The 27,907-nt window shown below is 42.6% G+C and overlaps 1 protein-coding gene across 1 annotated transcript in view; it reads left to right on the forward strand.

Moving 5' to 3' along the window:
* LOC310791304 (uncharacterized protein) overlaps positions 1-27,907 on the forward strand; it is a 221,587-nt gene that overhangs the window by 56,870 nt on the left and 136,810 nt on the right. The window contains exon 12 of the mRNA XM_083652991.1: positions 23,040-23,213. Within this exon, the coding sequence (XP_083509117.1) occupies positions 23,040-23,213 (174 nt within the window). The remainder of the gene's footprint in view (positions 1-23,039; positions 23,214-27,907) is intronic.

Consider the following 27,907-nt stretch of genomic DNA (forward strand, 5'->3'; position numbering starts at 1 on the left):
TTCTTGTCAATTGTCCATGTGAAAGATGGCGACACAGAGTTCATCCAGCCAGATAGGATAACAGAAACTCATGTTATTATAAACATCACTGGATTTTCTCCTGTTGGTGATGTCAAGGATGGAAACTCACCACCTGACCAGATCGGGGCGCTGGTGTTGCTGTTCTACAAACTAACATTGCCTCTGATGTAGAAGTAGTGTCTCTGGGTCTCTTCTCTAAGTTGTTGGTCCACAGCTGTGTTGTAACACACCCTGTGAACTATCAGAGGTGCCTCTAGTGTGTCCCTTCACCTGATCATGACCTGTCAGCCTCACGGTGGAGGGGGCACCTCAACTATAATTTAGATGTTTCCAATTTGGCTCTTTTCTACTGTTCTCCCTTTGTGGGTGGGAGGATATAGAGTCACAGTTCAAGGTGTAAATATTGCTTCTATGACTGATATGCTATATTTATATATATATATATACATGTTTTTATGGTGTTTACTTTTCTATTTTATAGAATGAATTCCATTCAGTTCAATATTTCCATTGCCAATGGGAATGTATATATATACCGTAAATATATATATATAGAGAGAGAGAGAGAGAGAGAGAGAGAGAGAGAGAGAGAGAGAGAGAGAGAGAGAGAGAGAGAGAGAGACAGAGACAGAGACAGAGACAGAGACAGAGACAGAGACAGAGACAGAGACAGAGACAGAGACAGAGACAGAGACAGAGAGAGAGAGATCATTGCCTGCCGGGCCCATCATGACACCATCTCTGGTTGACATACTTGATAAGGAGGCTGATAGCAAAGAGGAGGGATTAAGAAAAAGAGGAGGAAGAAGAGAAAGGTGAGACCATTGAGGCTGACTTGAATGATGATGAAGAGGATTATTAGAACTAAAGCTTCCTCTACTAGAGAACCTCTGTTTTGGAAATTGCTCAGAAACAATAAAGTCATGGATTGTCTGAATGACCCAGGTCTCTAGTTCGTGGTTGCAAAGGTTCATGATGCTATGGATATCCTATAGAGCAGGAGTTTTCAAAGGGCCTCCCCAGGGGGGCTCCAAGCAGTTTCAGGGGAGGCTCAGTCAAATTATAAAGTGAAAAAATATTCTATTCGTTATTAAAAGGAGATGTCATAGAATAGCCTAAATGTGTGTGATTTGATTAGAGAGATAGTTCAGAGATACAGTAGTTTGGGGAATCGGACTTTCCCAGAGTCAGAAGCAAATAAATGCCTTCAGACAGAATTGTTATGTATTTGGTGTAGTCTGAAGTATGTCAAACAGCAATATCAGGCTATCATGGATCGATTGTTGAGTCTATGTGGATCAAATAACAACATCTTGATACCAGATAGGCATCCAGGAGTTGAGTGAGGGGGGCTCCTTTTTCCAAGTTGTGTCTGGGGGGAGGCCCACAGTCTCAGACTTTGAAAGCCTCTGTCCTAGAGGTAGCCATAGGTCATTGCTTTTCATACAGTGAGGTCTAGTTTAAAAAAAGTGTCTCACTACAATGACATGGCTACTCTGAGGACTATAGATCAGACATGAATAGCCACCAATTGGGCTCATTGACTCTATAAGATCAGCTGGTCAGTCATACCCACATTTATGAAATTCTAAGACTCTTTAGGGACCCAGGTATGCAGAAATGGTCAAATACACCATTTTTGCAATAGGTGGAAATGACACTTTTCCAGGCCTACTGCATGTAAAAAACAGTGTGGTTCTTGCCCCAAACTGCATCAGATGAGCATAAATGTGGCATGTCTGTACAGGGGAGGCTTGTGGGTACACATATAACCCATTTCCATTCACATATATTGAGGTGACAGGGTCAAGGGACCATTTGGAAAATGGTGATGGCCGTTTTTCCCTCGCCAAAATGTTGTCTGACTTTGAATCATTAGTAATTTAGCCCCCTTGAAAAAAAACAGCATTTTGGACATTTTTTTTCTAAAATCCAGAATAGAAAAAATAAATAAAGGGGGTGCGCGTGGAGCCCTACTATGTGTACAGGCTGAGGCGGAGCAAACTGTTGAAAGTGAAAGTAAAATGTGTCAGTTCAGAGAGCGAGTCAGACCGACTCCAGGACCATTTCACATTGAGAGAGCAGAGCAGAGCAGGAGGGAGAAGCAGGGTGAGTGTTATTACATTATTATTCCTATCATTATTTGATTCAGGGATGAAACTAGTCACCTTTAGGTGAGCTAACAGTCACTTGTGTTCAGTTCATGATTTGAGTGTCTTTGTCTGTGTCTCTGCCCTGATGTCTGTCACCATTTTCCACTGAGTTTACTGTACATCCCTGTTTATTGTAAAGTCTCTGAGTCAGTTGTCTACGGTCTTCTCCTGCGTTCACCTGCCTCTTTTTCTCTCTCTCAAAGTAACGCTCATAGAAAAGATGTAACAGTGAGATAATGGCGTCAGTAAAACAAAGAGAGAAGTTGATGTGGGCGGGCCCTGTACTTCACAGAAGACCGACATGACGCAGTTTATTAAACCGTTAAATTAACCCAGTTTTATTCCATCTGTGTGTCTGAGACTGTGCGAGATGAGCGTCTTTCAGTCACATGACTCCTCATAAAGAGAGAAACGGCTGGTTGACTTTCTGCAGACAGATCAGGACTTCAGAGCGGGGTGGGAAACTAGTCTGCTTCATATTATATTAGGCCTACAGAGGGCGCTACTAACTAAGATGACATGCGTCAACTTGCCTACAGAGTCTGACTGGTCCGCGTGTGTTGTGTCATCCGCCTGTCGTCTCTGACTGAGGGCGGGCGGAGTTCTCTTTCACTGAAATCTGTGGATACCGTGGGTGACCACAGAGGGGCGCTGATGCACCTGTTCTACAGATTTCAGCACCTGACTGACAGTATCCACCCGACACTACAGCCAGCTGAGGATCTGCTTGAAAATGCAATTCTCATTCAAGACAAGTGTTGATTAAAAAAAACAATAATGAATGAAGCTAGAATAAAATGGTGTGTGTGTGTGTGTGTGTGTGTGTGTGTGTGTGTGTGTGTGTGTGTGTGTGGGTGTGTGTGTGTGGGTGTGTGTGTGTGTGTGTGTGTGTGTGTGTGTGTGTGTGTGTGTGTGTGTCACATTGAAATAGCACGGTGGACAGTAAGAGCGGTGCGGTGGGGGTTGTTGTCAGCGCCCGGAGTTCGATTCCCAGCGTTTCTAAACCGTGATTCACATAAAAAAACACACACATGACCAAACCATTTCCCTAACCTGAACCAAGTTGTTTTAATTACCTAAATATAACCGTTTACCCCCCCACCCCAGTATAACTGGTTTACCTCTGAGACTGAAAATAACTAAAGCTTATTTGTGTAACACCTTTCACAGATACAAGATCACAAAGTCCAGAAGATGAGGAAGGAGGAGGAGGAAGAGGAGGGCAGAGCAGAGTCTCCAGTACCCAGCTGTCTGTCTATGAAGACTGACTGGTCTAAAGATGATCCTCCAAACTTCAGTAATGAACCTGGACCTTCAGACACAAGGTAAGAGGACTGTTATACTGTAATGAAGAAATGTTATTTGATAAGCTGCACTATTGTAGTGAAAACTACAGAGACCATGCAGGAGTGACCATAGGGAGAGAAAACAAGTTTTATGGAGGACAAGATATAGAAGAAGGTGCTCATGAGATACATTTCACTTCCTGGATGTGGGTCAGAGCTAGGGTTGTGCGATGTCACCAATATATCCATCGTGATTGTTTTACAGTGAAACATCGTTTTGAACGATGGCATCGTCAGTTATGGCATCCGCTGCTGCAATGCACGTTAAAAGCAGGACAGCTGAGCTCTTCATGAGAACGACAGGCAGGCTACTAGCTACTGCACAGAGCCAGGCGACTCAAGCAGTGAGCGGCAGCTGTAACAGCTAGCAGCAGCTGCTGCTGCTGCTGCTGCTGCTGTATTTATCTCTCAACTCGCTCCAGTCTCCTCAACTCTCTCTCATTAGGTTCAAAAGCCCACGCAAATCTAACGTTATATCCGCCAGTAATTCTGTCAGTTTTCTGCCAGCTAGTTAAATTCAACACACACACACGTTGTTGGTCAGGATCTGTAACGTTAACGTTAGCCTATTTGTTTTTGCGCCGTTCAACATTGCTAGTGCTGTATCAACTTTCACTTTGGAACCAGGCGAGTTAAATCCACACACAGTTGAAGACTTGTACTCACTTTGGGTTGAAAACAGGAAAGAACGTGAAGTTTCTTCTTTGTCTTAAAAAGTTTTCACAACAACACAGCCAACACGCGCGGGGGACGCCCCGGCGACATTAAGCACGCGCCCCCTGTTCACAGAAGCAGTAGAGCGGAGGAGGGGGAGAAGGAGGGGGAGTGGAGGCTTTCCTGAACTGAACTGGGCGCGCTTGTTTAATGCCGCCGGCGCGTCCCCCGCGCGTCACGGTAAGAGCACTTGGCCTCTTTTATTATTAAAACGGCACACATTTATTTCGAACAGATAATTAATCACGATGATCCGATGTAGAAGGCTCAGAGGTCGATGGGGGGTCCGCCAATCACGATGGTCGATGCCATCGTCCATCGTGCCAACCCCAATCAGAGCTGCTGTCAGTTTGGCTCAATTCATGCAGAAGACATTTTGTTCCCTCAATTTATTGTTTTTGTATTGTATTGTATTGTATTGTATTGTATTGTATTGTATTGTATTGTTCCTGCTAATTCATCATGTTTTCACACAAAATAATTATGTTGCCACAATTGAAACGGCCATCATCCCAAAAAGCCGAGCCGTTGAGTTCGACCACGTCTGAAAACATCTTTCCTTTTCTTTTGATTTGCAGAGGTCAGCACCACAGGCAGAGAGCAGAGTCTCCAGTACCCAGCTGTCTGTCTATGAAGACTGACTGGTCTAAAGATGATCCTCCATTCTTCAGTAATGAACCTGGACCTTCAGACACAAGGTGAGAGGACTGATATATGTTATACTGGGACTTTTGCCATGAGGCGCTGTACACAGGCGCATGCGCTGTGTACAGTGCCTCATGGCAAACGAGGAAGTAACTTTAGTTACTCTTGGTTAGTTTGGTTAATCTTTGTTAGATCTCGGTGTGTGGATTTACTTTGAAAATGACCGTTTCCAGTAACTTTGGAGTATTATTTCATCATGTGGTGAGTACACGACTCACAACATGTACATGTGAGTGTTTCTGGAGCAGTTGGAATGTGTATTTTTGGCCACTGAATGGAAGTAGGCAGCTGTACCATTCACTACCATTGTAGCGCTAAGCTAAGTAGCAGCGCTGTACTGCTCTTCTTTGTAGGGCACAGTGACGATAAAGGCATCCATATTCTCCATTTACTGTCGGCAATATCTTATAATCTTATAATATCTGATAACTTTTTGAGATAAAACAAACAAACTGACAAACGGGAGTGAAAACATAACCTCCCAGTCAACTCTGTTGGCGGCGATAACTATAACATTTCTCAACAAAACTATAAGAATATCAAAGGACATGCATAATCTAAAAGATAACATAGAAATCAACAAATGAAGAAAATAGTAGAATATGAGGACAAAACATTAATTTAAAGTTGTCTGTCTTTACTAGAACTGATGATATGTATAAAACATTTGTGTTTCCAGAGGTCAGCACCACAGGCAGAGAGCAGAGTCTCCAGTATCCAGCTCTATGTCTATGAAGACTGACTGGTCTAAAGGTGATCCTCCATTCTTCAGTAATGAACCTGGACCTTCAGACACAAGGTAAGAGGACTGTTATACTGTAATGAGGAGATGTTATTTGATAAGCTACACTGTTGTACTGAAAACTACAGAGCCCATGAGTGACCATAGGGAGAGAAAACAAGTTTTATGGAGGACAAGATATAGAAGAAGGTGCTCATGAGATACATTTCACTTCCTGGATGTGGGTCAGAGCTGCCGTCAGTTTGGCTGGATTCATGCACACAGAAGACATTTTACTCCCTCAATGTTTTGTTTTTCGTTCCTCTTAATTCATAATGTGTGCACACAAACTAATTATACAATTAAAACCTCACATCAATTATCCCAAAAAGCCAAGTCATTGTGTTCAACCACCTCTGAAAACATGTTGCATTTTCTTTTGATTTGCAGAGGTCAGTACCACAGGCAGAGAGCAGAGTCTCCAGTACCCAGCTGTCTGTCTATGAAGACTGACTGGTCTAAAGATTTTCCTCTAAACTTCAGTAATGAACCTGGACCTTCAGACACAAGGTAAGAGGACTGTTATACTGGGAGCCTACCTGATAAAAACTGGAGTAAGCTTGATGAAGGACAACTGTTCTGTTGTGTCATTTAGATAGTTTCCTTCACTGTTGCATCACACTATGAGAGGACTGTGTTCATGAAGCAGGGCCCCGATGTTTTCTTACATATTTTTTCTTTATATAAAAAAAAATATTTGATGATATTTGGAACTATGGCACTTGGCACTTTCATGTCTGTCTACTGTCTATTCTGTCTGTGCCTTTTTAAAATTGAGTGACTCTCCCTGCAACAAATCTACCTATGGGTACAAATAAAGTAACCTTGACCTTGACTTAGAGATGGGACTGATCCAATATCGGTATGAGGTGCCGATACTGACGTAATTCACAAATCTGATATCAGACTGACAACGTTGACCCTTAGTCCCGCCCTCCTCCCCGAGTTGCTCAAATTCCCTCATCCTGCTAGCCCCACCTTAAAAGCCACAACAGCTCACTGCTGGCCACATGCATAAGACACGCCCACAGGAAATGGTTTAAACACCAAAACCTCCCATCATTGTTGAAAAGCCAATTTCGTTTTATGGAAGACAAGATATAGAAGAAGGTGCTCATGAGATACATTTCACTTCCTGGATGTGGGTCAGACCTGCTGTCAGTTTGGCTCAATTCATGCAGAAGACATTTTGTTACCTCAATTTATTGTTTTTCGTTCCTGCTAATTCATCATGTTTTCACACAAAATAATTATGTTGCCACAATTAAGACGGCCATCATCCCAAAAAGCCGAGCCGTTCAGTTCGACCACCTCTGAAAATATGTTGCCTTTTCTTTTGATTTGCAGAGTTCAGCACCACAGGCAGAGAGCAGAGTCTCCAGTACCCAGCTGTCTGTCTATGAAGACTGACTGGTCTAAAGATGATCCTCCATTCTTCAGTAATGAACCTGGACCTTCAGACACAAGGTAAGAGGACTGTTATACTGTAATGAGGAAATGTGGTTTGATAATCTACACCAGTGGTTCCCAACCTACGGTACGCGTACCGTAGGTGGTACTTGCGCCCCCTGCTGGTGGTACTTGGAAGGCTCTGTGCATTTTTTTTTTTTTTTTTTTTGTGCAAAATCCATGGTGGTCATTAGTAGTAGTTTTCAAACATGTGAAAGTGAAATAATAATAATAATTATTAATATTATTGGCAGTGTTTCTCAAGGTAGGTGGTACTTGCGCCCCCCCCTGCTGGTGGTACTTGATCCCTGGAATCCCAATGTTTAAATTATGAAATAAACCCAACTTTAAAATCAATTGTAAAACATGTTTATCTATCAAAATAATGCTACGAATGAAAATAAACTTGTGATCATTGAAATTGAGGTTTATTTTGTTGTCTTGAGATTTAGAAACAAATATTTGTTTCTGAGGGACACTATACCTGTTGCGCATGCACGATTACCTGCCCGCCCCGCATGGTTACACAAGTGGTGAACAAAGACGAGGAGGGATGCTAAAGTGGATCAAAACGGGAGGGAATCGTAAAAGAGCTGTAGTAGAGGAGAGCAGCAACGATGAAGCACAAGGAGGTGAAGACAGCAGTCAACCCAGCACAAGTGCAGCTGCTGCAGGTTGCACATAGGCTGCAGGTTGGAATAAATTTGCCTCCTGCGTGAACTGTGCATAGCTGTATAGACTGTATTTTAACGTCGGTCATATGGTGGTACTTGGAGAGCCAACTACTTTCTCAGGTGGTACTTGGTGTAAAAAGGTTGGGAACCACTGATCTACACTATTGTAGTGAAAACTACAGAGACCTAGAGTGACCATAGGGAGAGAAAACACATTTTATGGAGGACAAGATATAGAAGAAGGTGCTCATGAGATACATTTCACTTCCTGGATGTGGGTCAGACCTGCTGTTAGTTTGGCTCAATTCATGCAGAAGACATTTTGTTACCTCAATTTATTGTTTTTCTTTCCTGCTAATTCATCATGTTTTCACACAAAATAATTATGTTGCCACAATTAAAACCTCAGTCAATTAGGAAAGGGGCGGGGACTTAAATGACACGGCCAATCAACCGGAAAGCCTCTCCTGAGTCAAACAAGTCATCACTCATGTCAATGTGAGTTTGGATCAACAGATACAGATGATGAAAACCCGCCTGGCAAAATGTGTAGAAATGTCTGCAACAGATGACAGACTGAGCTGTTCTACCACTAGAACATAACAAGGCCAAGAAACATGAATGAAAATTATGTACAATATGAAAGTATAAATACATACAGTATAAAAACAAAGGAAAGAAAACATAAACACTAGAGGGCACTCTGTAGAATACATACCTCCACCAACCTTTCTACAGAGTTTTGTGATGTTACGTGAATCCGTTTGAAATGTAGGTGCCTTTTTGACATTGGTCACACACCCTTTTTGCCAGTGGGCGTGCAAAGTACATGTACATGTACACGTATAATCTATGATAATAATCTAAACATAAGAAATAATCTAAATAATTTAAACAAATAAAATAGAAATCAACAAATGAAGACAATAGTAGAATATGAGAACAAAACATGAATTTAAAGTCACTAGAACTAATGATATGTATCAAACATTTGTGTTTCCAGAGGTCAGGGCCACAGGCAGAGAGCAGAGTCTCCAGTACCCAGCTGTCTGTCTATGAAGAGTGACTGGTCTAAAGATATCCCTCCTCTAGTCTTCAGTAATGATGGACCATCAGACACAAGGTAAGAGGACTGTTATACTGTAATGAAGAAATGTTATTTGATAACCTACACAATTGCACTGAAAAATACAGAGACAAGGAGTGACAATAGGGAGAAAAAACATGTTTTATGGAGGACAAGATATAGAAGAGGTGCTCATGAGATACATTTCACTTCCTGGATGTGGGTCAGACCTGCCGTCAGTTTGGCTGGATTCATGCACACAGAAGACATTTTATTCCCCAAATTCTTTGTTTTTCGTTCCTCCTAATTCATAATGTGTGCACACAAACTAATTATACAATTAAAACCTCACATCAATTATCCCAAAAAGCAGAGTCGTTGTGTTTGATCACCTCTGAAAACATGTTGCCTTTTCTTTTGATTTGCAGAGGTCAGCACCTTAGGCAGAGAGCAGAGTCTCCAGTACCCTGGAGACCCTGGAGTACCTGTCTGTCTATGAAGACTGACTGGTCTAAAGATGATCCTCCACACTTCAGTAATGAACCTGGACCTTCAGACACAAGGTAAGAGGACTGTTATACTGGGAGCCTACCCAAATCTGATATCAGACTGACAACGTTGACCCTTAGTCCCGCCCCCCTCCCTGAGTTGCTCAAATTCCCTCATCCTGCTAGCCCCACCTTAAAAGCCACAACAGCTCACTGCTGGCCACACGCATAAGACACGCCCACAGGACATGGTTTAAACACCAAAACCTCCCATCATTGTTGAAAAGCCAATTTCGATTTGTGGAAGACAAGATATAGAAGAAGGTGCTCATGAGATACATTTCACTTCCTGGATGTGGGTCAGACCTGCTGTCAGTTTGGCTCAATTCATGCAGAAGACATTTTGTTACCTCAATTTATTGTTTTTTGTTCCTACTAATTCATCATGTTTTCACACAAAATAATTATGTTGCCACAATTGAGACGGCACATCATCCCAAAAAGCAGAGTCGTTGTGTTTGATCACCTCTGAAAACATGTTTCCTTTTCTTTTGATTTGCAGAGTTCAGCACCACAGACAGAGAGCAGAGTCTCCAGTACCCAGCTGTCTGTCTATGAAGAGTGACTGGTCTAAAGATAATCCTCCATTCTTCAGTAATGAACCTGGACCTTCAGACACAAGGTAAGAGGACTGTTATACTGTAATGAGGAAATGTGGTTTGATAATCTACACTATTGTAGTGAAAACTACAGAGACCAGGAGTGACCATAGGGAGAGAAAACACATTTTATGGAGGACAAGATATAGAAGAAGGTGCTCATGAGATACATTTCACTTCCTGGATGTGGGTCAGACCTGCTGTCAGTTTGGCTCAATTCATGCAGAAGACATTTTGTTCCCTCAATTTATTGTTTTTCTTTCCTGCTAATTCATCATGTTTTCACACAAAATAATTATGTTGCCTCAATTAAAACCTCAGATCAATTATCCCAAAAAGTCGAGCCGTTGAGTTCAACCACCTTTTGATTTGCAGAGGTCAGCACCACAGGCAGAGAGCAGAGTCTCCAGTACCCAGCTGTCTGTCTATGAAGACTGACTGGTCTAAAGATGATCCTCCACACTTCAGTAATGAACCTGGACCTTCAGACACAAGGTAAGAGGACTGTTATACTGTAAGCCTACCTGATGGAATACGGTTCAATGAGATTGTATTCATGAAATCAAGTTAGTAGTAAAGATATGAAGGAATCCTGGAAAGAGAAAAATACAGGCTCATTGCTATTTGAGTAGAAAAAAATACTATTATTTCATTCACTAAGAATAAGAATAAGATAACAATAAAATTAGATACATTTTAATGATCTCTGTAGATGTGGATCAATTGAGCGACAAATAATTTCAAGATATATAAGAACTTAATAAAATATAAGCCAGAGTGGCTGGAATTAAATATAACATAACTGACAATTGCAAACACAACAAGCATTTAATGTGTGATAAGCTGGAAACTATTTGTCCCTATGAAACAAATATCAAAGCCTGAAACAGCTTATTGGTGACTTAAAACAATGCCTCCTTGGTCTCATCACATCATTATTAGCTCTCACATTCTTTTCACACAGTGTTAAGATACATGTATCAATCAAGTCCTACATAAAAGTTATATCAGTGATACTCAACCCAAGGCTCTAGAGCCACTCCTTCATGGGTGCTGTAGTTGTGGCTCTTTTAAGTCCTACCTAAAATGAATAAATAAACAAATAAATAAATAAATAACATACATATGTCCTACATACTGAGTTCATCATAATTACCATTAATGCAACTTCTGTGATCAATAGATATAATGAGAAACAGTCAATTAGGAAAGGGGCGGGAACTTAAATGACACGGCCAATCAACTGGAAAGCCTCTCCTGAGTCAAACAAGTCATCACTCATGTCAATGTGAGTTTGGATCAACAGATACAGATGATGAAAACCAGCCTGGCAAAATGTGTAGAAATGTCTGCAACAGATGACAGACTGAGCTGTTCTACCACTAGAACATAACAAGGCCAAGAAACATGAATGAAAATTATGTACAATATGAAAGTATTAATACATACAGTATGAAAACAAAGGAAAGAAAACATAAACACCAAAGGGCACTCCATAGAGTGCATACCTCCACCAACCTTTCTACAGAGTTTTGTGATGTTAGGTGAATCCATTTGAAATGTAGGTGCCTTTTTGACATTGGTCACACAGCCTTTTTGCCAGTGGGCATGCAAAGTACATGTACATGCATAATCTATGATAATAATCTAAACATAAGAAATAATCTAAACAAATAAAATAGAAATCAACAAATGAAGACAATAGTAGAATATGAGAACAAAACATGAATTTAAAGTCACTAGAACTAATGATATGTATCAAACATTTGTGTTTCCAGAGGTCAGGGCCACAGGCAGAGAGCAGAGTCTCCAGTACCCAGCTGTCTGTCTATGAAGAGTGACTGGTCTAAAGATATCCCTCCTCTAGTCTTCAGTAATGATGGACCATCAGACACAAGGTAAGAGGACTGTTATACTGTAATGAAGAAATGTTATTTGATAACCTACACAATTGCACTGAAAAATACAGAGACAAGGAGTGACAATAGGGAGAAAAAACATGTTTTATGGAGGACAAGATATAGAAGAAGGTGCTCATGAGATACATTTCACTTCCTGGATGTGGGTCAGACCTGCCGTCAGTTTGGCTGGATTCATGCAGAAGACATTTTGTTCCCTCAATTTTTTGTTTTTCATTCCTCCTAATTCATAATGTGTGCAGACAAACTAATTATACAATTAAAACCTCACATCAATTATCCCAAAAAGCAGAGTCGTTGTGTTTGATCACCTCTGAAAACATGTTTCCTTTTCTTTTGATTTGCAGAGGTCAGCACCACAGACAGAGAGCAGAGTCTCCAGTACCCAGCTGTCTGTCTATGAAGACTGACTGGTCTAAAGATGATCCTCCAAACTTCAGTAATGAACCTGGACCTTCAGACACAAGGTAAGAGGACTGTTATACTGGGACCTGATAAAACTGGAGTAAGCTTGATTAACTCATTCACCGCCAAAGACGTCTTTGACGTGTTATCAGCAATGGCCTTCCCCGCCAAGGACGTGTTTGACGTGTTTTTGTTTTTATTGGTGCAGCGCCTGCAGCAAACACTTGCCCAGCCTGTCACACAGACACAGGTCCCTGCCTTCAAAGGGTAGCCGACAGCACGCGATCAAACACATACCGCAGCTGTTGTTTTGAAATTGAGCAGGAGGAAAAGCAGAGAACGGGTAACGCTTCCTTGTGCAGACAGGACAAAACGCCATTGAAACGCCCTCGGCGCGCTGCACGAGCTGGAGTCGCCTTCCTCTGTGCCAGCCATGAGAAAACGGGAGAAAGTAATCAAGAGATGTGTTTGATCATCGGAGGAATGAGGAAATGATCGATCAGTTTGCGAGGGCGGTGAGGACGTGTTGAATAGCCGAGGGGAAAACGGGAACGATCAAATAGCAGAGTTGATATGACAGGGACGAGGACGAGGACCAGAACAAATCAAAAATAAACACAGGAACAGCTAGGCAGCAGCGGGCAGAAGGCACTCACAGCAGCCCGCTGTCCTTCTCAAGAGCTCTTCAGTTGGTTCATGAAATCGCTGGGCTGCGTGCCCTCCAGTGTTGCTCCTGGCCAATCCCAGCGCCACAGGGCGTGGTTATTGCTTATCCTATGTTGGGTTAGAAATCTAAAAGGGGGATCGTGTGTGTGTGTGTGTGTGTGTGTGTGTGTGTGTGTGTGTCTGTCTGTCTGTCTGTCTGTCTGTCTGTCTGTCGGTGTGTCTGTCTGTCTGTCTGTCTGTCTGCACACTCACACCGAGTAAACTGTATTGTTGAATGTAAAAAAAAAAGCACTTCATGTGTGTATATATATATATATATATATATTTTTTTTTTGTCATTTGTGTCCTAACGAATAATATTTACATGTCTGATGTCAATACAGTTCAAAATAAAACAATTGAGAGTGAGTTATGCCTGAGATTGTGCCCTTTTACAAAAATGCTTTTTTCTCCCTTTTCTCTTCCCAGACAGGCTTTTTTGGTGAACATGGGGTGTATAAAAAGGGTTATAAGTAGAGTACAGAACATGCTAAAAGCTAACTTTCTTTTTGGGGATGAAAGTAGAGACTTAGATCTTCATTTCGAGGTATTGGACATCACTGTAGTCCTAGTACAGAATTTACTGTGGGTCTTGAAAGATGACCAAACATTATGGAAATACTTGGCCTGTGCCAAAAATGCCAGTCAGATATTGGCAGTGAATGAGTTAAGGGAAAATGTTCTGTTGTGTCATTTAGGATAGTTTCCTTCACTGTTGCATCACACTATGAGAGGACTGTGTTCATGACGCAAATCTCCGGGCCCCAATGTGTTCTTACATATTTAAACAAAATAAACAAAATAAAAAATTATGATGTTTGGAACTATGGCACTTGGCACTTTTATGTCTGTCTACTGTCTATTGTCTGTGCCTTTTTAAAATTGAGTGACTCTCCCTGCAACCAAATCTACCTATGGGTACAAATAAAGTAACCTTGACCTTGACCTTGACTTAGAGATGCAGACTGATCCAATATCTGTATGGGGTGCCGATACTGACGTAATTCACAAATTGATTGATTGAAAGTTTATTTCTATAGGGACAGATACATAAACATAGAGCATTCACATGAAACAGTCTTTGTTATATATCCTGACATTTATAGCCTAAGCTAGTTTGCAATGTTTGTCCCTAGATGTTATAAGGCAAGTATAAAAACAAGGTACAGAATACAAAAAAAAATCTGATATCAGACTGACGTTGTTGACACAACAGCTCACTGCTGGGCACACGCATAAGACACGCCCACAGGAAATAGTTTAAACACCAAAACCTCCCATCATTGTTGAAAAGCCAATTTTCAGTCATACGGTGTTTGTGTTTGACACCGTTTGTGTTTGACATGTAAACACAGACAGTGGTTGATACTGTAGATGTAATGTAATGGAACTCTACCATCGTATCTACCCTAACTGCTGTGATCAATGTCTGTGCCCTGCTAACACTATCTGTACTCAGAGGTTATCAAGAATGGTACTTATTTATTCACCAATGACTGCCAGACACTGTCTGTGTTCTGTAACAAATGTCATCAGTGTTGATGTAATAGGACTGTGTGTTGTTTGTATTGAGCTGGACATTCATTAATGATAATTACATGAAACAAACAGAAAGACTGTTACAATGTTGCATTCATCCATGATCACCACAGTGACCTTTATCCATGATGGGTATGCAATGTTGACTCCACTGATTAAACTACAACTATGACAATAGATACATGTGAAAATAAACTTCACATGTGATGGCAGCACGATGATATCTGAGCATCTACAGTAGATAGATAGTATGGGCAAAATATTTTAATAGTTTTACAATTTGAACAAGAGATAGTTCAAACTTTTGTTCAAATTATAATTTTTTAGTTAGATCTTCATCTGATCAGTCATAATAAATTGCCTTCATCCCTACAGAATGAGGAAGAGGAGTCTAGGTGTTGTGAAGCAGCAGCTGTCCTGCTGTGCATTGTGTCATTGGGTCCTGAGGGATCCAGTCTCTACCAGCTGTGGACACAGGTTCTGCAGACAGTGCATCACCTCATACTGGGCCAAGTCCAGTTCATCAGGAGACTTCGCCTGTCCCCAGTGTGGAAAAAGGTCCAGAACAAGATCTGGACTGCAGACACCCAGTCAAACCAGCATTGCACAATGTAAGACTGGGGTTCTGTCTACTGTTGTCACCATTTCTAAAACCAGGAAACAACAGCATATCTGTTAAATACTAAGTTTATTATTTCTTCTCTTCCAGTGGACAGCAGCTTGCAGGAGGTTTTAGACGAGCATAAGATCATTCTGATAATAAGATGTGAATTTGTGACAGAAGGAACAGCTGAAGCAGGAATTGGAACTCCCCTCAATAGGATCTACACTGCACTCTACATCACAGTGGGACAGAGTGAAGAGGTTAATACCCAACATGAGGTGTGGCAGCTGGAGACAGCATCCAAGGTGGAGACTCTCCATGACACTCAGATCAAGTGCCATGACATCTTTAAACCCTTACCTGACCAAGAGACACACATCAGAGTAGTTCTTACAAATGGTGTTGCTGGAATTGGAAAAACCTTCTCAGTGAAGAAGTTCACTCTGGACTGGGCAGAGGGCTTGGAAAATCAAGACGTCACTCTTGTGATTCTGCTTTCATTCCGGGAGCTGAACTTGATCAGAGATGAGCGGTACAGTCTTCTCATGCTGCTCCATGTTTTCCATCCAACCTTACAGAGGGTCACAGCAGATAAGCTCTCTGTCTGTAAAGTTGTGTTCATCTTTGATGGCCTGGATGAAAGCAGGCTTCCATTGGATTTCCACAACAATGAGGTTGTGTCTGATGTCACACAGGTATCATCAGTAGATGTGCTGTTGACAAACCTCATCAAAGGGAATCTGCTTCCCTTGGCTCTCCTCTGGATAACTTCCAGACCTGCAGCAGCCAATCAGATCCCCCCTACATGTGTTGACAGGGTGACAGAGGTACGAGGGTTCACTGACCCCCAGAAGGAGGAGTACTTCAGGAGGAGATCCACTGATGAGGAGCTGGCCACCAGAATCATCTCACACATAAAGGCATCCAGGACCCTGCACATCATGTGCCACATCCCAGTCTTCTGTTGGATCACTGGTACAGTTCTGGAGCACATGTTGACTACAGACCAGAGAGGAGAGCTGCCCAAGACCCTGACTGAGATGTACTCACACTTCCTGCTGGTTCAGACAGAGAGGAAGAAGCAGAAGTATGATGAGAGCCATGATATTATTCAACAGCAGCTGATGGAGACTGACAGGGAAGTTCTTCTGAAGCTGGGGAAGCTGGCATTTGATCATCTGCAGACAGGCAACCTCCTGTTCTACCAAGAAGAGCTGGAGGAGTGTGGTCTTGATGTCAGAGAGGCCTTGGTGTTCTCAGGAGTGTGCACAGAGATCTTCAAAAGAGAGTGTGTGCTCTTCCAGAAGACGGTCTACTGCTTTGTTCATCTGAGCATTCAGGAGTTTCTCGCTGCAGTCTACATATTCCACTGTTACACAAACAGGGCAGAGAACATACTGAGCACATTCCTGGGAGAAGACTGGCGTGAATGTGATCAATCCCTTGATGTCTTCCTGAAGAAAGCCTTGCTCAAAGCCCTGAAGAGTAAAAATGGCCACCTGGACCTTTTTGTCCGCTTCCTTCATGGCCTCTCACTGGAGTCCAACCAGAGTCTCTTAGGAGGTCTGCTGGGTCAGACAGAGAGCAGTCCAGACAGCATTCAGAGAGCCATCAGCCACCTGAAGAAGACCAATAATTCCAATATATCTCCTGACAGAAGCATCAACATCTTCCACTGTTTGATGGAGATGAACCACCACTCAGTACAACAGGAGATGCAAAAGTTCCTGGAGTCAAAGAACAAGTCAAAGAAGAAACTCTCTATGGTCCACTGCTCAGCTCTGGCCTACATGCTGCAGATGTCAGAGGAGGTTCTGGATGTGTTTGACCCGAACGCGTACAACACATCAAAGGAGGGACGAAGCAGACTGTTCCCAGCTGTGAGGAACTGCAGAGAGGCTCGGTTAGTCCAGATGTAGGGCCCTATCTTTGCAAAAGCGGTAATTTATCGTTTGCGCTTGTTTAATGATGCGTGCAATGCAAATTGGGGGCGTGGACAAGCGCATGCCTGTTATAATTGTACTGGACATATAGTGCCACATGCGAAACTAGGTGTTTGTGCACAAAAATGTGGGGATTACTTTGTGCTAAGAGCTTTTAAAAGCACCTCTTACACGTTAAATACCCCGTTGCGCTTGAGTGCATCTCCATGCGCAGTGCAGAGTAAAATTCTTTTTGGATATGTCATTAGGCACAGCCTTACCTCGCCAGGACATCAAATTCTGCTGCTAAAATTGGGTATTAGCAGATAATTCAGTGAGGCAATCAACTAACTCACTGAGAAACTTTTATCACATCGCCAAGATGGAAATTAATTGAGAAAACCTGTTGGACAATGGACATAGGCTATTCACCTTCATAACCCAGAGGGTTGTTGGCACTACAGACGATCTGTCAATAAGCTCTCTCCATCTCTCTCTGTCCTCGGCACAAGTGAGTCCACTCTATTACGCATGGAGAGAATTACAGCATATTGCATGCCTCGCGCAAACAGCGATTGCGAGACGGGAATCCGATTGTTTTTTATTGATGTAACGCCCACACCTATGAATAATTCTGGTACTTAAGACCGCCCAAATTCCGTTTGCGCAGGCATTTTGGGGCGCAGATGATTTGGGCACGGCTCTAATTTGCGCCTGCGGCACGTGCCGTGAGCTTTTCCGCATCCCCGCTGAGAATTGCATCCCCAACATATTTCGGGGTTGTTTTAACTTAGAAATCCGGGAGGTCACGTCTACCCAATTATATTACTTTTAAACAGTTACATTTCTTTATAAATCATTACAATTATGCTCCCGTGAGGTGGGGATGCGTTTAGCTGCTGCCGGGCGGGGCTGAAAAACTCAGCATAACACCTGGACAAAATGCGCAAGGCAGACCGCTATCTTCCCTGCCTTAAGGCACGCGCAAACAGGTGCGCAAGCGCAAATAGGGGATATCGCCTGTACCAAGATAGGGCCCGTAGTCTCTTAAAACGGACACGTTGGCTCCCACAATTTGCAAATGCTCCCACCTGTCCTGTAATAGGGAGTCTACCTATCTCCGTCTCATTATTACATTGTGATCTTCAAGCCATAAAGATTACACAACACCACCTAGCAGTCTTTACTTATTGCAGGAGGAAAGTTGGTCAAAACACAAAGGGAAACTTGGGTTAAAATAATGAGCTCTGATTGGACTAATCAGGCCATCAGGCGGGACCATCAGAGTCCAATAGTTCCCAACGGATATAAGGCGGGTACATCCGCTGGAAGCGGATATATGGGTTGGTGTAAATTATGTATATTTTTGTTAAAGGTCACTTTGAATGATTTTAACAAATAATAATGTAACTTTGATTAAAAAACAAAGAAAAAAACAAAGAATGTAGAAAACTGTTACGCCCCAAGTCTAAGGTTAGGACCGTAACATGAAATGCACAGAAAAAAGTATCAAATTTGCAACATAAATGGTTTATTGCTCAAAAACGTAAAAAAAGAGGAACGAGGACGCTCTACTGACAGGGAAATCTGGTCCAGCAGGCCGCCGCCTTCACTATCAGTGGCGTGCCTGACCAAGTTGGTGCCCTAGGCAAGATTTTTGCTGGTGCCCCCCCCCCCCCAAAAGAAAATATAATAAAAATTATATTGCAGCTAATTCCACTGCAGTGCTCAGAATCACTCTTCCCCAGTGGCGCTGGAAGTACTTTTAGGTATGGGGTGCTGTAAGCAAGGGAGCCGACGGAAATTTGACGTTTTTTGGACTTCATATTTAGAAGAATATTTAATTTTAAATTAACATTAGGATTATAGTGTTGTGATGTCATTATTCAGTATCTTCTCCTTTTCTCACTCACTTTCATATAAGCACCTGCTCTCCCTTTAGTCGTTTTACACTACAACAGACAGCAACACAGGCATAAACACTGAACTTATTATTATTATTATGGAAAATCAGATTATGATGAAAATCAAACACTTTTGAAGAGAGAGCGTATGAAATAAGATTAGAGCTGGGAAGCACAAACTGTTTTTTAATGCACTTTGTTGGTGGTATAAACACAAGACAGCCAAATCCAACAATTTCGAAAATCCCATTTCTTGCCACCAGGGGGTGCTGCAGCACCCTCAGCACCCACCTTCCAGCTCCCTGGCCTTCCCCCACTCTGGGGGAAAGCTCCGAGCAGGTAGAATGGGGCGCGGCCGTGCAGGGGGTGGGGTGGTATGGATTAGGGACCATGGTGAAAGTGCTGCAGCCCAGGCAGCCAGAAAGTCAGAATTAGAAAAATGATTTCACTATTATTTAAAGACTTAAGACGTTGTTGTGCTTATTTTTTGTCTACTATTGTAAAATAATAGTAGGCCTATTATCATGAAAAAGTATTTGTAAATTTTTTTTTTTTAACCCTCTCTGGCGCCCCTAACGGCTCAAGCGCCCCTAGCATTTGCCTAGTTCGCCTAATGGACGGCACGCCACTGTTCACTATTACGTGATGTTAACCCCTCAGTCGGCACTGCTGTTCTCCAACACAGGTAGCGCCTCGTTCCTGCAACACACAAAGAAAGAAACATGATTTAGAAATAAAGACCAAAATGCACAAAGAAAAACAATTGAATGAAACAAGGTGTAAGTGCACGGATGAGAGGGTACAGGTCTCACACTCCAGTACCACTCCGTCGCCATGTTGGAATGAGTCCCCTATATAGGCAGACAGACATGGCTGCTATCCAATCAGCAACTGTAGCATGTAATCAGTCCACTCAAATCTCCAACCAGCTGCACCTGGGAAAGACTGAGCCAAAGACACTGTCGACAACAAGATAAACACCCGCAACCAGGAAGTATGTCACGGAAATAGCTAAAGACGAGGAAAATGGACCGGACTCTCAGTCCATTGACGAGTCTACATATAAACTATATGAATCACAAAGAAAAGAAGAAAAACAAACGACACAGTCATAACAAAAACAAAGACTTTAAATTCGGGATGGTTTATTTTGGGACGGTTCTGGGACGATGATGAAAAAAGTTAGTGTCGAGCCCTGGGCTGAACGCTTAATACAAACCAGCCAAGGAGCGCAGCCAGGAATTAAAGGATAAGGCCAGTGTTTTCAATGCATTGTTAATCATCAAAAGATTCTATGAAAATAACAAAAATCAACAATGATTTTGTTATGCCAATAAATCTCGTCCATGTAGCTGGTGCCCAATGAAGCCATGTGTTTAATTGGAGCAAATTACTTCTGCGTTGATGGCTAAAAATGGTACATGGAAAGTAACGAGAGTAAAGCATTGTTGATTTTGTTATTTTCATAGGATTTGTTGATGGTAAGCAGTGTATTAAAAACACCTTGGGCCCTATCTTCGTACAGGCGCTATCCCCTAATAGCGCTTGCACACCTGTTTGCACGTGCCTTAAAGCAGGGAAGATTGCAGTCCGCTGTCCAGGTGTTATGCCGAGTGTAAAAAAAAGCATCCCCACCTCACGGGAGCATAATTGTAATGATTTATACAGAAATGTAACTGTTTAAAAGTGATATAATTGTCTGTTAAGCCCATGGCACACCAATCAAACATTCTCCAACAAACACCAACAAACACCAACAGACAATTGTCTGTGAATGTTGGCAGATGTTGGAGATTGTTTGAAAGCATGGCACACCGACCAAACATATTCAGCACAACAGTCCCAAACATGTAAAAAAGAAACACCAGAAAAATAGAAACTGCACTGTGTTACAGCACATAGAAGATGGCTCAGACTGACAAAGTTAGTTATACATCTGTCGAGTAATACAATGATACACCCAGTTTATTTCTTTTGTAGCGACAGATGGCCTTAAACGCCACACTCACGTGACGCTTCTTGAGAGAGAGGTGAGGGAACGTGCATATTTCTGCAGACTTTATCGAGGGACCATGAAGGCGTCATGTGACAGGCAACCGCAGGCAACGCTAGTTGAAGCTTGGAGGTCCTGCTGATGGCAGCTGCAACAGTGTTTTCTCTGCTATCAACCTGGTTAATCTCGCTATATTCTTCATCACAGCGGGTCATTACCCACTGTGCACTTAATCGTGCACTAGTTCTGCATAAGCACCTGCAGCTCTCTCCTTATTTTACTGACGTTCTCAGTGATCACACGGCTGTTTACATGTGTTTCTGAACGGCTAGCTAGTTATTAGCATAGCTCGTTGTTAGCCGTCATGGATGTTCTCTCTCCCCCTCATTATGTAACCTTGCTGCGCAAAACATTACTTATTTGCGGGAGTGCATGGGAGAAGTCTCCCGCTAGTGTTGTTGATGCCCAGTGTGATGGCACATGGTTGGCAGAGAAACGTATGTTTGCTGCGTCGCGTGTAACGTTAGGAGGCTCTGCCTCTGACCAAACTGACCAGACAACCGCAGGCATTAGGCGCGCATGCGTGAGCTCCGTTTCCATGGATACGCGACTGAAAACATGGGAAGTTACCAGACAACAGCGAACAGCGAACAACGCCGGATTGAACAAGTCGAATCCTGGCAAACATGACAGAACATCGCCGAACATCGCCAAACACGAACAGACAAGGACAGACAGCTATGGCACACCAAACGAACATTTGTCTTTGTTCGTGTTTGTTTGTGTTTGTTTGAGAATGTTCGTTTGGTGTGCCATGGGCTTTAGACGTGACCTCCCTGATTTCTAAGTTAAAACAGCCCCGAAATATGTTGGGGATGCAATTCTCACCGGGGATGCGAAACATTCACGGCACGTGTCGCAGGCGCAAATTAGAGCCGTGCCAAAATCATCTGCGCACCAAAATTCACGGGTGCGGCCAGGCAATGCTGGGCATTACATCAATCAAAACCAATCAGATTCCCGTCTCGCGTCATAGAGTGTAGTCACTCGTGCGAGGACAGAGAGAGATAGAGAGAGCTTATTGACAGATCGTCTGTGGTGCCAATGACCCTCCGGGTTATGAAGGTGAATAGCCTATGTCCATTGTCCAACAAGTTTTCTCAATTAATTTCCCTCTTTGCGATGTGATAAAAGTTTCTCAGTGAGTTATAGTTGATTGCCTCACTGAATTATCTGCTAATACCCAATTTTAGCAGCATAATTTGATGTCCTGGCGTGGCAAGGCTGTGCGTAATGACATATCCAAAAGGAATTTTACTTTGCACTGCGCTGTGCTGCACGGAGATTAGTGAGCTCCCACCGCAGCGAGGTATTTTGCGCGTAAGAGGTCCTTTTCAAAGCTCTTAGCGCAAAGTAATTGCGCGCTGCTGACGATAGGGATAATGCCATCTATTCCCACATTTTAGCGCTGAAACGCCTGCTTTGGCATGTGGCACGCCTATGCCCAGTACAATTATAACAGGCATGCGCTTGTGCCCGCCCCCAATTTGCATTGCACACGGCGTTAAACGAGCGCAAACGCTAAATTAGCGCTTTTGGGAAGATAGGGCCCCACGTCCTTTAAGAGGCTGTGCTTAAATGTTTTGGAAACCTACATTTTATCACAACAGACAGCAATATTTTCCTGTGGACAGTGTTATTGTTGTGTTCATCTACATGAGTGTCATGTTAATCCTGTGTTGTTTTAGCAGAATTTAAAATGAACTGCCTGTGAAGCTTAGGCTAAAATCTGTATATATAAAAAAAAAAAAAAAAAAAAAAAACATTTTACAGAATTGCGTCCTGTACATTCTGTTGTGCTTTGCTTTGTGATATTACATGTTCATCACTTTTATTATGAAGTAGTAGTAGTATGCTGTGTATGTTTTGATGCGGGCTTAGTCTCAACTCTGCTTTCATACAACTAATCTTACATTAAATCTGTGATCACAGACTTTCTGGCTGTGAACTCTCAGAGACTCACTATGAAGTCCTGGCCTCAGCTCTGAAGTCCAACCCCTCCCATCTGAGAGAGCTCGACCTGAGTAAGAACCAGCTGCAAGATTCAGTTGTGAAGCTTCTGTCTGCTGGACTGGAGAGTCCACAATGTAGACTGGAGACTCTCAGGTAAGATTTTGATTTACAGTTTTTCTAATTTGATTTGACACATTTCTCCAAACTACGGTCTGTACTCTCAAAACAGTGTATCTCAGGTCAGTATTCCTGACTCTGTAAAGGTTGACCTGCAACTTTTACATCAGGTTTTCAGAGTTTTATTCTGATCAAACATCATATAGGATGAATCACTGTGACATCACAACAACAACAAAGTACTTCCTGGTGCCACTGCAGCAGAAACTAGTATGAAATAAAGCTGAAACGCTGTGGCAAACAACCATTAATATCTCAAAAAACTATAAATATATATAAAATATCTCAAAAGGTTGTGACTTCTGCCAGGTCGCCATTGTAAATAGGAATTTGTTCTTAATGACTTACCTGTTTAAATAAAGGTTAAATAAAAAATAAAATAAAAATCACATCACATACTACTGTATAGTTTGACATGGTGAGTGAGAGCAGAAGTAGGTTAAGGGTCTGTGTATGTAGTGTGAGTGTTATGTATGTAGTTGTGTATGTTGTGTAAAGTGTCACAGTTTTAAAATGTGTGAATTCTGTAAAAAGTACACTCAAGGCAGACTGCATAGGGTCCCATTATAAAGGTTTAAAAAGTATCAACATAAACTGTGATTTCTAAAACAGTACAGAAGATAAATTAAATCTGAATTAAGGTGATAATAAATGTGGTGACTTGTTTAAAGTTTGAATAGAGTGTCTATCTTAAAGTATGAAGGAGTAGGTAGAGTTCAAAGAGGGCGTGGTTTCACCATGAACTGCTGTTTAAAATAAATGGCAGTTGCACCCGGAAATATAGCCAATCTGTTTGTTTACAAACATGCTGATTCATCTATAAACAGCAATTAACCTCAAACCTCATGCTTTGATATCTTATTTAGATTGCTGCACCTCTCTATATTTGCATTCATTAATAATCTGTTTATGTGCGTTGTGTGACTGAAATGATCAAATAATAATATTTCCTTATCTTTTCATATCCATTAAGGCTGAGTGACTGTAAGCTGTCAGAGAGAAGCTGTGAAGCTCTGGTCTCAGTTCTCAGCTCAGTTCTCAGCTCAAAGTCCTCCAGTCTGAGAGTGCTGGATGTTTCCATCATTAAGAACCACTTACAGAACTCTGGAGTGAAGCTGGTCTCTGTTGGACTAGAGAGTCCACACTGCAGACTGGAAACTCTCAGGTCAGTATTACTGATACTGTTCAACAGACCACCATTTAAATGTGGCTTTACATGCACATTAATATCAGTGAAAATACATGACCTCTGTATTTTCCTGCTTATGTGAGTTTTGAAAGCAGCTGAGATACCAACATTTATCACATCTAGTTTCTATCCTGTGCTAGAATATTGCATCATCTCCTCTCTTTACTGCCTCTGTTGTTGAAACCTAATGTAAAGGATTCATCACATTCTGTCACACATTGAGTCCAGAACTGAAATGAAAACACAAACCAGATCAGCTATACTTCACTGTCACATCTCCAGCTGCTTCAGAATAGAGCAACTAGGATTTGAACCAGTGCTACAGGGAGTGACATCATCAGAGCCTAGATGCCATACTGAACTCTGTATCTATATTTGCATTCATTAATAATCTGTTTATGTGAGTTGTTTGACTGAAATGATAAAATAATATTTCCTTATCTTTTCATATCCATTAAGGCTGAGTGACTGTAAGCTGTCAGAGAGAAGCTGTGAAGCTCTGGCCTCAGTTCTCAGCTCCCAGTCCTCCAGTCTGAGAGAGCTGGACCTGAGTAAGAACCACTTACAGAACTCTGGAGTGAAGCTGGTCTCTGTTGGACTAGAGAGTCCACACTGCAGACTGGAAACTCTCAGGTCAGTATTACTGATACTGTTCAACAGACCACCATTTAAATGTGGCTTTACATGCACATTAATATCAGTGAAAATACCTGACCTCTGTATTTTCCTGCTGATGTGAGTTTTGAAAGCAGCTGAGATACCAACATTTATCACATCTAGTTTCTATCCTGTGCTAGAATATTGCATCATCTCCTCTCTTTACTGACTCTGTTGTTGAAACCTAATGTAAAGGATTCATCACATTCTGTCACACATTGAGTCCAGAACTGAAATGAAAACACAAACCAGATCAGCTATACTTCACTGTCACATCTCCAGCTGCTTCAGAATAGAGCAACTAGGATTTGAACCAGTGCTACAGGGAGTGACATCATCAGAGCCTAGATGCCATACTGAACTCTGTATCTATATTTGCATTCATTAATAATCTGTTTATGTGAGTTGTGTGACTGAAATGATAAAATAATATTTCCTTATCTTTTCATATCCATTAAGGCTGAGTGACTGTAAGCTGTCAGAGAGAAGCTGTGAAGCTCTGGCCTCAGTTCTCAGCTCAGTTCTCAGCTCCCAGTCCTCCAGTCTGAGAGAGTTGGACCTGAGTAAGAATGACTTACATGACTCTGGAGTGAAGCTGCTGTCTGTTGGACTAGAGAGTCCACACTGTAGACTGGAAACTCTCAGGTCAGTATTACTGATACTGTTCAACAGACCACCATTTAAATGTGGCTTTACATGTACATTAATATCAGTGAAAATACCTGACCTCTGTATTTTCCTGCTGATGTGAGTTTTGAAAGCAGCTGAGATACCAACATTTATCACATCTAGTTTCTATCCTGTGCTAGAATATTGCATCATCTCCTCTCTTTACTGCCTCTGTTGTTGAAACCTAAAGTAAATGACTTGTAAAGGACGAGCCCATCGGCTACAGCAGTGAAAACATGCGACTGTCATCGCCCTGTCTCCTCTCCAGCCCAAAACAGAAGGAGCTAGGAGCCTCCATCTCCCTGAGCATGGAGAACCTAGCCCTCACAAGCACCCCCTTTGCTCGAGCCTGCAGGAACTCACCCAAGTCCCTGCACAGCTCAGCCAGGTTGTGCTGCAGCCCCGGTCTATCCTGACAAACCAGCTCCTCCTCCACTTCCATAATGCTACTCTCCAGCCCACTTAACAGCCTTCTAACCTCTGCTGTGGACAAAGCAGTGTACTGCAGGCACAAGTGTCTCATATGAGCCTTACCAGCTAGTCAAACTCCCTCTTCTTCTCTCTCCACAGAGACAGAGACTTCTTATATGATATTAGCCTGGGCCAAGTGATGATCTGAAAAGCTAGCTGTAGCTATGCTAGCCTTCACTAGCCTGTTGCTGTGCCGACTGAGAATGTATGTGGTCTATAGTCGATGCCTGAGTGAAGCACCCTGATGTCAGGCAGTTTACATGGATAAGGTGGTGGGAGAGAGAGTGAGTGCAGCTTGTGTAAAGCGCCCGGCATGGTTATGCGCAGCCACGACTTGGAGCCTTGCCGCCGCCGAGCGGCGACAGCGAGACTGTGCATACTCGACAGTACCTCGTCCAAAACGTTATCTTGACGTTTACCAAGAACTTGCAATCATGTCGGTGGTGGAACATTTCATTGTCCCTCCATTTCAAAACTCATTCCGGTGAGCCTGCAGAAGGCTTTGCTAGATGAGGGACAAGCACTGTTAAATGAGGAAATGGCATTTCCTCATTCCTCACAACAATGACTTGACGCCGCGGAGTCATATTTTCGAGGAGCTGCACGCCCCCTACGCCGAGCTGCGCCGACCCCCTCGGCGCAGTCAGCGCCGTTGATTTCGCTCGAGCATAATTTGCGCTTAAGTCACAGCTGCTCACAATGTCTCTGCTGCAGCACCTGGATGGGGCTCCTCCCCTCTCCTATCCATGGTGGGGTCTATCGTGCAGTTCCAATCACCTGCCATAACTCAAATCTTCTCCTCTCCTATTCACGCTATGTAGCCCCGCCCACTTGACCCAGTTGTGTTATGACTTCCTGTTCAAAACACCGTCTGTTTGACCTGCTCACTAGTACTGTACTGTCACAGGAAGTGTTGTGTTTTACCTGCTCACTAGTACTGTACTGTCACAGGAAGTGTTCTGTTTTACCTGCTCACTAGTACTGTACTGTCACAGGAAGTGTCAACACAATAGGAAGTAACTGGCTGACCCCTGTGTTGGAACATAAGGTGAATGGAGCTCCTGCCTTAGGGCAGCAAACAGCACCTCTCTCTCTCCCTATAAGCATCAATGTGAACAAAAACAAAAAGCTTGTTATGAATGCAGCCTCTCACCACCAACAGCTGCCCTGATGAACCTCCTTCTGTGACACAATAGTGACCTCCAGCCCTTTGCTTGACATATTCCAATCATAACTAAGCCCCTTTTCCCTTGCATGGTCTCTGGTGCCATTGATGTTAAGTGTACCAAAGAGAGGAAGAGAAAGAAGGAGAGAGAGGGAGAGAAAGAGAGGGAGAGAGAAAGAAAGAGAGGGAGAGAGAGAGAAAGAGAGGGAGGGGGAGAAAGAGAAAGAAGGAGAGAGAGGGAGAGAAAGAGAAAGAGGGAGGGAGAATAAGAGAGGAAGAGAGAAAGAGGGGCAATGAGAGAAAGAGAGGGAGTGACAGAAACAGGGAGAAAGAGGGAGGGAGAGAAAGAGAGGGAGGGAGGGAGAGAACAAGAGGGAGTGAGAGAACAAGAGGGAGCGAGAGACAGAGAGGGAGGGGAGAAAGAGAGGGGGAGAGACTTTTGACTTTTGATGTTCGTTTAATAAACAGTCAATTTGTCTTAAAAAAAAACCAGGGCGACCTAATAATGCCAGAAACTAA

Source organism: Poromitra crassiceps (genome assembly GCF_964638095.1).
Source record: "Poromitra crassiceps genome assembly, chromosome: 16".
Classification (NCBI taxonomy): Eukaryota; Metazoa; Chordata; class Actinopteri; order Beryciformes; family Melamphaidae; genus Poromitra; species Poromitra crassiceps.